General features: G+C 49.2%; 1 protein-coding gene across 8 annotated transcripts in view; it reads right to left on the bottom strand.

Moving 5' to 3' along the window:
* The window catches only part of MROH1 (maestro heat like repeat family member 1), a 110,387-nt gene that overhangs the window by 41,310 nt on the left and 57,089 nt on the right, over positions 1 to 11,988 (bottom strand). For all 8 annotated transcript variants that reach the window (XR_004262094.1, XR_004262107.1, XM_032256029.1 and 5 more), the window contains exon 12: positions 2,060 to 2,133. Coding sequence is in view for 6 of the 8 variants with exons in the window: in XM_032256029.1 (XP_032111920.1) it covers positions 2,060 to 2,133 (74 nt within the window). In the remaining 2 variants the exon portion in view is untranslated. The remainder of the gene's footprint in view (positions 1 to 2,059; positions 2,134 to 11,988) is intronic.

Here is an 11,988-nt window from a genome sequence, read left to right as displayed (position 1 = left end):
ACCCACACCCATATCTATGCCTACGTGTATCCACACCTGAGTCTGCACCCACACCCATATCTATGCCTACGTGTATCCACACCTGAGTCTGCACCCACACCCATATCTATACCTACCTGCATCCACACCTGGGTCTTCACCCACACCCATATCTATACCTACCTGCATTCACACCTGGGTCTGTACCCACACCTGTTTCTGCATGTACCTGTACACACACCTGCCCCTGCACCTGTGCCTGTGTCTGCCTTTTTCTCCATCCCTAGGCTGCTTGGAGGCCCCTCGGCTCCTGGAAGGCAGCCTTCCCGCCAGCTTGTGGATGTGCTCAGGTCTGTAGGGAAGAATTCCTTTCCTCCACTCCTCCTCACCTCCTTCCCCTGCTGCTGGGGCCTCTAATTATCTCACTTACTTTCCCTCCTCCATCCACTTCCATCAAGCTGCACCCCAACTCTAAGAGAGCTGCTCTGCTGAGGACTCTGCCCAACCACTCTGCCCCCAGCCCCCAGACTTCTGGACACTGGCAGCTGCGTTTCCCAGGCTCCAAATACACCCATCCCTCTGTCTGGGGCTGACCCTGGCCTTGGGGTGGGGCTGTTGTCCTTCTGAGCTAGCTTCTCTCATGTGACCCCCATGTTTCCTGGGGTGCATCATAAATCTAGTCCCTGAATCTGCAGTTGTCATCCAAATAATCCTAAGTTGAGCCTGCATGTCCAGCCTCGCCCAGTAACTATACCTGGTGACTTGGAGGCACAGCCAGGCCAACATGGCCAAACCGGCCCTTTCCCCAGTGCCACGGCCTCTGCCCATGCTGCCCTCCCTCAGGACCCTTCTCTCCAGCATCACAATCACGCCTCTGTCCCCTCAGCTCTCAGGTCCAGTGTCCCCACCCTGAGGAGGCTCCTCCGAGCACTTCCTCCTTGTCCCGCCTCGGGGAACAGGGTGGGTGTGGAGGAGCGAGCCAGTTAGTCCCAGACTGTCCAGACTGGGTGCGTTTAACCAACTGGCATTGCAGGCATCCAAAACGACCAAAAGACCCCATCAGGGCATGTCGGGGAGAAGAGCTCTGAACGTCGGGGAGTGTGTGGGACACGTAAGGGGCACCACAACAGATGTGGCTTGTGGTCCATTTCAGTAGCTTCTGGGGAAACACAACAAAAGTCTCACAGAAGGACCCCAAGAAGCCCCAGCACAAGGCCCAAGAGGGCTGGGGGATTCTGCTCCCCCTATAGCAAGCAGGTCCTACCCAAGACAGCAGCCCCTGGGTAATCTGGGTGCAGTCCTAACTTTCACAAAGATCCACCTGCTCAGAGATTGACCTGGCCTCTGCCCTGAGGTCCTAGGAGGTCATCACTAAGCCCCAGTGTCTGGCCTGGTAAGAATGTTCTTGTCCACAAGGTCTCCGGCCACATCAGATGTGGTCTCATGTGACAGGTCTCATGTGATAGGTCTTATGTGACAGGTGGGGGCTATGGGCCACATGGCATCAGCTCCACCTCCAGAGGGGCTGGAAACAGCTCAGCCACAAGGGCGCCAATCAGGTCCACATGACAGACCCCAAGACAGGAGCTTCCCTGGTTGTGATGCTCTGTGCACGCTGACCCACATCACTGCTGCGGGGAGGAGCGGGGGTCTAAGTCTGTCCATGACCCCAGGGGAGGACGGCAGGAAGCTGTGTGTGTGGTCCTCCTGGACTCCGTCCCAGGTACCCCAACCATGGCTGACGTGGACCTGCATCCTGTCGCTGCAATCACCACGAGGAGAGCAGCACTGGGAGCTCCGGGTCCTTCTAGAGAATCACTGAGCCTGAGGGAGGGGCTGGGGACCCAGGGACCTGTAACTGGTGCCAGTAAAGGGTGGTCTTGGGGAGTCTTCCTGAGTGAGATGTGGGAAAAGCGCCACCCACACACTGAACGGTACATTGTCGTCCTTTGTTCCCATGCTCAGTCCAGCTGAGGGTGGTGGCCACCTGGTTGGTGGGTGGCCGCACAGCACGCCCTGGCCCCACCCTGCGGCTGCCTGTGGGATGGTGGTGCAGCCTGGGCTGGCCCATGCAGTTTACCTTGCTATTGGTGTCCAGAAGAGGAAGCCTCATGGAAGAGAGGATAAAAGGCTTCTTATCTTCCATCTGAGCAGCTGCAAGAAACGAACAGGACAGCTCAGCCTCCCACTGAGATGAGGACCTCAAGGTCCACGTCCACATTGCCAGGGGTCTGGCCTCCCCGTGGTTCCCATGCAGGAGGAGGAGGGAGAATAGGCAAAGCATACCCACTTTCCTTCAGGGGACAAATAATTTACTTTCCTCAAATGACATAATTCTACCTAATTAAAAAGCTAAGTGGTTGGCAGTTTAGGGCAGTACGTAGAAGAATGGGCCTGAGTCAGGTATACCCAGGTTCCAATGCCAGGGAAATTCCTTCAGTGGTTCTCAAGTGCTACAGTATTGTAATAACTGGAAGGCATGTTAAACACTGGGGCAGGGTCCTCTCCTGCGCGCCCTCCAGGCACTGACTCAGCAGGTCTGTTCCAAAGTGAGCTAATGCTGCCGGTCTGGGGACCCCCTTGAGAACCATCAACAGGGTCTTCATTTCCTAATATTTAAATGGGGATAAAAAGTGGATGTCACCAAGTCGCTGACAGACTATAAACACGAAGGCTGCTGGGAACAGTGCAAGTGCCCTCTGAGGTCCACGGCACCAGACCGGACTGCTGTCCCATACGACAGTCCTTGGAGAGAAAGGTCACTACAACCCCAAGGCCACAGATGAGGAACTGGAGGCCCCAGGGACTGTGGAGCAGCAAATGGCAGAGTCAGACGTAGCCACTTCATGCCTGGAGCACGGGCGTTAGCCTTGAGCCGAATGCCTTAAACCTGCACATAAACTCCCTACCCTGCCCCTCGCTGCAGGCATGCCGGGATAGAACACCTTGTCTCTCACTGCCGGTTTCAAGGATAGCTGCAGCTCTCTATGCCTAAGTTTCCCTAATTAATGCTCCAAGCTGGCGTTTAGTGCTGCTTTGGGATCCCAACTGGTCCCTTCTCTAAGGGTTTGGGGCATTCCCGTGCGGGAACTCCCGAGTCACTTCTGGGCAACTCCAGCCATGGGTTCAGCAGGATGAAACAGATGTGTGCCACAGAAGCTCAGAAAACGCAGGTTCCAGATCTAAGCATGAGACATGCCATACTGCCTTTAGAAGATGCTGTAAAGGATGTTCATGGCCTCAGAACTGGGAAGTATGGAAGACAGTGGGAAAACATCTAAGGGGCCGAGTGTGGTGGCTCATGCCTGTAAACCCAGCACTTTGAAGTTGAGGTGGGCAGATCACTTGAACCCAGGAGTTCAAGACCAGCTTGGACAACATGGCGAAACCCTGTCTGTACTAAATATTACAAAAATTAGCTAGGTGTGATAGTGCAGGCCTATAGTCCCAGCTACTTGGGAGGCTGAGGCATGAGAATCGCTTGAGCGAAGGAGATGGAAGTTGCAGTGAGCTGAGATCACACCACCACACTTTAGCCTGGACAACAGAGTGAGACCCCGTCTCAAAAAAAAAAAAAAAAAAAAGAAAAGATGTAAGAAAAATATGGTAAAAGACCACTCAAGTTCAGAATGTCTGTTAATCAAACGGTATGAAGAGAGCTAGAAGGACAGCCACTGTGGTGGACGCGGCAAAGGGTGCAGGGAATTCCAACAAGTCAACGAGAACAAGACTCATCAACAGAAAGACGAAATGTGGACAAAAGTCCCAACTGCCAACACCCATGCAATGCCACTGGGCTTCCCTGCTGGTCAGAGACACACAGGATGACAGCCTGGCAGGAACAGGCTTAGGAGTCCAGGCAAAAACCTCATGAGAGTAAGGGCGCTGGAACAGACAAAATGCTTGGAGGCTGCTGGAGAAACTGGCACGGGACATTGGAAAACACCTAGGCATCACCTAAGAAGGCAGAGGATACACACCTAAGATCCAACAATTCCATCTCAGGTAATGTTCCTGCCCCAGAGAAGCTCTGACGTCTGCAGGACAGCCTGTTTACGACAGCAGACCGTCAAGAGCCCGAGCACACATTGCATTAGGATAGGGACTGACGGTGCACTGGCTTCCAAGCCGTGGGACAGGACACAGCAACGGAATTGGGCAGACAGGCCACCAACACAGCCACCCAGAGGAATCCTGACAACACCCTACTGGATAGAGGTCAAACACAGAAGAATACAGCAGTATGATCCTATTTCTATAAAGCTCGTAAACAGACACGATCATACTTTATTACACAGGGGCTCACACAAGGGAGGCAAATCTAAAACAATAAGGCCTGGTTCCACAAAAATTAGCCAGGCACAGTCACACATGCTAGTAGTCCCAGCTCCTCAGGAGGCAGAGGCCCAAGTATCACCTGAAATGAACCCAGGAGGCAGAGGCTGCAATGAGCCAAGATCGTGCCACTGCACTTCAGCCTGGGTGGCAGAGTGAGACCCTGTGAGAGTTAGTGACTACCGTGGAGGGGCTGATGGACTCAGCTCAAACACAACTTCTTCTTTTTTTTTTTTTTTTTTTTTTTTTTAGACAGAGTTTGCTCTTGTTGCCCAGGCTGGAGTGCAGTGGTACAATCTTGCTCACTGCAACCTCTGCCTCCTGGGTTCAAGCAATTCTCCCACCTCAGCTTTCCAAGTAGCTGGGATCACAGGTATGCACCACCACGCTCAGCTAATTTTGTGTTTTTAGCAGAAATGGGGTTTTTCTGTGCTAGTCAGGCTGGTCTCAAACTCCCAACCTCAGGTGATCCACCTGCCTCGGCCTCCCAAAGTGCTGGGATTACAGGCGTGAGCCACCGTGTCCAGCCTCAAACACGACTTCTTAAACCCACCTATGTGTTCTGCAAACTTTTAGCTTGGACAGGTTGAGCATCCCTTATTTCAAATGCTTGGGACCAGATGTGTTTCAGATTTTGGGGCCTTTCAGAGCTTGAAATATTTGCATATACACAATGAGATTTCCTGAAGATGGAGCCCAAGTCTAAACACAAAGTTCATTCATGCTTCATATATACCTTACAGCTTGGAAGTAATTTCATACAAGATTTCTAAAATTTTGTGCACAAAACAAAGTTTGTGTACACTGAACTGTTAGAAAGCAAAGCTGTTACTCTGTCAGCCATCTATGTGGACAATCTGTGGTGGTCTGCCACCTCCATGACTCCTGACTAAATCTATATGCTACCAATAAACAATCTTTTTTTTTTTAAGTGATCGGATCTCACTATGTCGCCCAGGCTGGTCTGAAACTCCTGGTCTCAATCCTCCCACCTTGGCCTCCAAAAGCACAGGGATTACTGGCATAAGCCACTACACCCAGCTCAATACGCAATCATTTTCTTACACTTATCCACACATAACAATTTAGCAATAGGCTGGGCGTGGTGTCTCATGCCGGTAATCTCAGCACTTTGGGAGGCTGAGATGAGTGGATTACGAGGTCAGGAGTTCGAGACTAGCCTGACCAACATGGTGAAACCCCGTCTCTACTAAAAATACAAAAATTAGCCGGGTGTGGTGGCATGCATCTGTAATCCCAGCTACTTGGGAGGCTAAGGCAGGAGAATTGCTTGAACCCAGGAGGCGGAGGTTGTGGTGACCTGAGATTGCACCATTGTACTCCAGCTTGGGCAAAAAGAGTAAAACTCTGTCTCAAAAAATAAAAAGGCCAGGTACAGTGGCTCACACCTGTAATCCCAGCACCTTGGGAGTCCGAGGCAGGCAGATCAACTGAGATCGGGAGTTTGAGACTAGCTTGACAAACATGGAGAAACCCTGTCTCTACTAAACATATTAGCCTGGGCAACAAGGGCAAAACTCCGTCTCAAAAAATAAATAAATAAATAAAGAACGAAAGAAACACGGTGTCCAGTGACCTTGCAATCAGTGGAGGCTGGAAGCCTGCTGTCAATGGCGGCTACGGTTGCTTAACGGCTGCTCCAGGTGCTCCAGTGGTGCTGCTGTGCACATGGCTACCTCAACACATGATGTCTTCATTGTATTAATAGTATGTCATGCCGGGCACGGTGGCTCAAGCCTGTAATCCCAGCACTTTGGGAGGCCGAGGCGGGTGGATCACAAGGTCAAGAGATCGAGACCATCCTGGTCAACATGGTGAAACTCCGTCTCTATTAAAAATACAAAAATTAGCTGGGCATGGTGGTGTGTGCCTGTAATCCCAGCTACTCGGGAGGCTGAGGCAGGAGAATTGCCTGAACCCGGGAGGCGGAGGTTGCGATGAGCCGAGATTGCGCCATTGCACTCCAGCCTGGGTAACATGAGTGAAGCTCCGTCTCAAAAAAAAAAAAAAAAAAGTATGTCATATTTTTTACTGCTAAGTTTTTGTTTGTTTGTTTTTTGTTTTTTTTTTCTGAGACTGAGTCACTCTATCACCCAAGCTAGAGTGCAATGGTGCAATCTCGGTTCATGGCAACCTCCGCCTCCCAGGTTCGAGTGATTCTCCTGCCTCACCCTCCTGAGTAGCTGGGATTACAGGTGCGCACCACCATACCCAGCTAATTTCTGTAGTGTTCAGGTCATCTTCATCATGACATCAGTGTTCAAAAAGATTCAAACTTTGGAATGTTTGTGATTTCTAATTTTGAGATTATAGATACTCAACCTGTATTTGTATTTCCCAATAAAATGTTAAAAAGTGTGATGGTGCCTGGCCAAGATGGTGAAACACCGTCTCTACTAAAAATACAAAAATCAGCCAGGCACGGTGGCAGGTGCCTGTAATCCCAGCTACTAGGGAGGCTGAGGCAGAAGAATCACTTGAACCCAGGGGGCGGAGGTTGCAGTGAGCCAAGATCGCATCATTACATGCCAGCCTGGGCAACAGAGTGAGACTCCATCTCAAATTAAAAAAAAAAAAGTGTGATGGTTAATACTGAGTGTCAAGTTGACTGGACTGAAGGAGGCAAAGTATTGTTCCTGGGTGTGTCTGTGAGGGTGTTGCCAAAGGAGATTCACATTTGAGTCAGTGGACCAGGAGAGGCAGACGCTCCCTCAGTCTGAGTGGGCACCATTGAATCAGCTGCCAGCAGGGCCAGAATGAAAGCAGGCAGAAGAATATGGAAAGACTAGACTGGTTTAGTCTCTGGCCTCCATCCTTCTCCCGTGCTGGATGCTTCCTGTCCTCAAACGTCGGACTCCAAGTTCTCCAGCTTTGGGACTCGGACTGGCTTCCTTGCTCCTCAGCTTGCAGATGGCCTATTGTAGGACCTCACCTTGTGATCGTGTGAGTCAATGCTCCTTAATAAACTTCCCTTTAGGCCGGGCGCGGTGGCTCAAGCCTGTAATCCCAGCACTTTGGGAGGCCGAGGCGGGTGGATCATGAGGTCAAGAGATCGAGACCATCCTGGTCAACATGGTGAAACCCCATCTCTACTAAAACTACAAAAAATTAGCTGGGCATGGTGGTGCGTGCCTGTAATCCCAGCTACTCAGGAGGCTGAGGCAGGAGAATTGCCTGAACCCAGGAGGCGGAGGTTGCGGTGAGCCGAGATCGCGCCATTGCACTCCAGCCTGGGTAACATGAGTGAAACTCCGTCTCAAAAAAAAAAAAATAAATAAACTTCCCTTTATATATACATCTATTCTATTAGTTCTGTCCCGCTAGAGAACCCTAATGCAAAAAGTTAAAGAATATAAGCAAACAACCCAATAGAAAAATGGACATGAGCCATGAGCAATCACCACCCAGAAGAGGGAACAAGGAGCACAACGGCTGGGGTGGGCATGGCCCCACACAAGAGAATGCAGAACACAAGCCAGGGTGCAGCTAAGGATTCAGGCCCATCCAGGCCCAAGTCCCTAAGTTTCAAGACAACAAACGAACTAAAAAGCACAAAGGAAAAACCAAAAGCTACGGTCACTGATAACATTTCACATGCAGTGTGGTTTACCTGCATTATTTTATTCATTCCTCAAGTTTATGTCGAGGCCAACTCCCTGCCAGGCCCTGTATAAGACAGACGTGGCCTGCCCTCAAGTGGCTCCTGTCCTAATGCAAAAGACACAAAGACATCCGGACTGTAAGTAAGATCACCACACACTGTAACAGCATCATGAGAAGTGCGGATGAGAGGCTGAGAAACGGACTCATAAGAGCGTCGCATTTGAAGAGGGCAGTCAGCACCAGGGACTATTCTGAATAGTGGCACTGGAGCTAAGACCTCGAGGAAGAGAGCTGGCTATGCAGGAGCCGCAGAAAGATGAGTCCAGTCTGGAAGAGCCGCCACCAACAGGAGGCCTGGTGTGGCCACAGAGGGGTCCCTGGTGGGAGGATGGCCCTGCGAGCTGGTGGGAACGGAAAGGCCGTGGGGAGGAGCAGGGCACTGGTCCAACTTCAGGGCACGGCCAAGAATGACCAACACCAGGATATTCTAGTGAAATCACTGTGTTTTAAAGAAAAAGAAGAACATCTTTTGGACTTCTGTAAACAAAAACAAAACAAAGAAACAAAAAAACATGGCATCTAAGATGATAGAAAATTAGGTTATCATCAGACTTGGATAGCAATGCTTTATGCCAGAATAGGGTTGCCAGACAAAACATGGGATGCTCAGTTAAATTTGAATTTCAGATAAACAACGAATAATTTTTTTTTTTAGATGGAGTCTTGCTCTGTTGCCCAGGATGGGGTGCAGTGGTGCAATCTTGGCTCACTGCAACCTCCCAGGCTCAAGTGATCCTCCTGGCTCAGCTTCCTGAGTAGCTGGGATTACAGGTACGAGCCACCATGTCCAGATAATTTCTGTATTTTTAATAGAGATGGGGTTTCACCATGTTACCCAGGCTGATCTTGAACTCCTGCCCTCAACTGATCTGCCGGCCTTGGTCTCCCAAAGTGCAGAGATTTACAAACGTGAACCACTGCTCTCAGCCCAACAAATAATGTTTCAGTACAAAATGTCCCAGACAATATTTGGGGCATCCTGCTTATTTGTTTTTGCTAAATGTGGCAACTTTCTACCAGAAGAACAAGGAATAACTTTTAAGACACTCAAGGAAATGTCAGCCAAGAATCCTGTAATCAGCCAAACTATCAAATATAAAAGGCACAAATAAACTATGATCAGCAAGCATGAGATCTAGGATCATGTTCCCATAAGCCCTTCCCATGGAACCTGCAGAGAATGAACTTTGGACAACAAGAGCGGCAGAGAGCCATGGACACAGGATGGGGCAGAGCATCCCATGTGCAGCTGCCTGCAGAACCAACACCAAGAAGGCAGAGAAGGGAGCCATGGCTACTCAAATGACACAGACGCAGGGCACAGCTGTTAGATCAGCAGACTGTGGGAGAGCACATGTTTTCGGTCATGTGATGGGTGATGGCAACATCAGTATTATTCTAGTGTATGTGCTGTGTCTGTAACAGAGATAAAACAAATGAATAATTATGGGATAGTCCACTTCTATTAACCTTGAGAACTGGATTCTTGAGAACACAGATATAGTTGTAACAGAAAAGAGGTTAGATGTGGTGGCTCATGCCTGTAGTCCCAACACTTTGGGAGGCTGAGGTGGGTGGATCACTTGAGGCCAAGAGTTCAAGACCAGTCTGGCCAACATGGCGAAGCCCCATCTGTACTAAAAATACAAAAATTAACCAGGTGTGGTGGCGCATGCCTATAGTCCCAGCTACTAGGGAGGCTAAGGCACGAGAATTGCTTGAACATGGGAAGCAGAGGTTGCAGTGAGCCAAGATCCCACCACTGCACTCTGGCCTGGGCAACAGAGCAAGACTCTGGCAAAAAAAGATGTAATGGAAAAGAGGTTAAAATCTGTGAGGTCTATATGTTAAATCTGAAGTATCAACATGAACTCATAGGTATTATCCATCTGCTGATAGAGATGTCCTAGCTCTGTCTACTGATAAGGCCCAGGAATGGTAACCATCCAGAAGTAATGAGCCCTCCAGAAACAGACTACTGTCTGAAAACGGAACTTCTTGGCTAGGTGCAGTGACTCATACCTATAATAACAGCACCATGGCAGGACAAGGTAAGTGGATTGCTTGAGCCCAGGAGTTCAGGACCAGCCTGGGCAACATAGTAAGACCCCATCTCTATAAAAAATTTAAAAATTAGCCAGGCATGGTGGTGTGCACCTGCAAGTCCCAGCTACTTGGGAGGCTGAGACAGGAGGATCCCTTAAGCCCAGGTGGTTAAGGCTGCACTGAGCCATGTTTGAGCCGCTACACTCCAGCCTGGGCAACAAAACAAGATCATTTCTATTAAAAAAAAAAAAAAAAAAAAAGGCAGCTTCTCACTAAAAGGAACCAGGGTTTTTTTTTTGTAGAAATGACTGATTCCGGCCGGGCACGGTGGCTCACGCCTGTAATCCCAGTACTTTGGGAGGCCAAGGCGGGTGGATCACGAGGTCAAGAGATCGAGACCATCCTGGTCAACATGGTGAAATCCCGTCTCTACTAAAACTACAAAAAATTAGCTGGGTATGGTGGCGCGTGCCTGTAATCCCAGCTACTCAGGAGGCTGAGGCAGGAGAATTGCCTGAACCCAGGAGGCGGAGGTTGCGGTGAGCCGAGATTGCGCCATTGCACTCCAGCCTGGGTAACAAAAGAGAAACACCCTCTCAAAAAAAAAAAAAAAAAAAAAAAAAAAAAAAAAAAAAAATGACTGATTCCACATCTGAAGCAAGAAACAGATGAAAGAAGCCTAAAACATGAGCTACCGAAGTGTCAGAAGAATTCAGATCTCAAGAGACTGCCACTTGCCAAAGACAGACAATCCGAGCTTGGATAATGGTGATGACCACTGCATCGAAGCCATCAAACGTGTCCTTCCCAGCCACCTTTGCAGGGTGATAGGGAACCAATCCACTACACTGAAAAACCGATAAATAACAACACTAAGGAATCAAGGGCTAAACTTCTCTTTTCCTTTTTTTTTTTTTGAGACAGAGTTTCGCTCATTACCCAGGCTGGAGTGCGGTGGTGCAATCTTGGCTCACTGCAACCTCCACCTCCTGGGTTCAAGGGATTCTTCTGCCTCAGCCTCCCAAGTACCACTGCACCTGGCTAATTTTTTGTATTTTTAGTAGAGATGGGATTTTACTATGTTGGTCAGGCTGGTCTTGAACTCCTGACCTTAGGTAAACCGCTTGCCTCGGTCTCCCAAGAAAGTATCTCTTTGTCAAGGTGTTCCACTTAATCAATGAAAAAAAAGATAGAATTCCAGTATTAACCCCCTACCAATTAATTAATTAACGGGTATAGGCATTCAGCAACAATGCTGCTAAGACCGCTGCTCGAAAGAGAGAACACCACATATCATGTGGCCCCTATCATCTTGCCCAAGGGACTAAACTTGAGTCCGAATCTGTTCCTGAATCCAGCTGCCAATGTGCAGGAAACATGTTGACTTGCACCTTGACAATGCAGTCAACAAAACTCAACAATGAGAAAATCCACAGAACAAACAGCCAGGTTCTTCTTTATTTTAAGACAGAGTTTTGGTCATGTGGCCCAAGCTAGAGTGCAATGGCGTGATCTCGGCTCACCAAAACCCCCATCTCCTGGATTGAAGTGATTTGCCTGCCTCAGCCTCCAGAGTAGCTGGGACTACAGGCGGGCACCACCACGCCCAGTTAATTTTTGTGTTTTTAGTAGAGACGGGGTTTCACCATGTTGACCAGGGTGGTCGTGATCTCTTGACGTCATGATCTGCCTGCCCCAGACTCCCAAAGTGCCAGGATTACAGGCATGAGCCACCACACCTGGTCTCTTCTCTAGATGAATTATAAGAGAAAGAGAAGAATGGAGGGGAACCTGTGGCTTATGAGGGACTTAAATATGGGAAGTTGCTGTTTCACAGGGAAGGAGTTTCAGTTTTGCAAGATGAAAAGCATTCTGGAGGCCAATGGTGGTGACAGTTGCCTAACAATTTGAATGTACTTAACACTACTGAAGTGTTTGCTTAAA

This window comes from Sapajus apella, unplaced genomic scaffold (genome assembly GCF_009761245.1).
Source record: "Sapajus apella isolate SASKATOON/1434 unplaced genomic scaffold, GSC_monkey_1.0 scaffold3, whole genome shotgun sequence".
NCBI lineage: Eukaryota > Metazoa > Chordata > Mammalia > Primates > Cebidae > Sapajus > Sapajus apella.
Note: the sequence above shows the minus strand (reverse complement) of the source record. Positions and strands in the feature narration are given on the sequence as shown.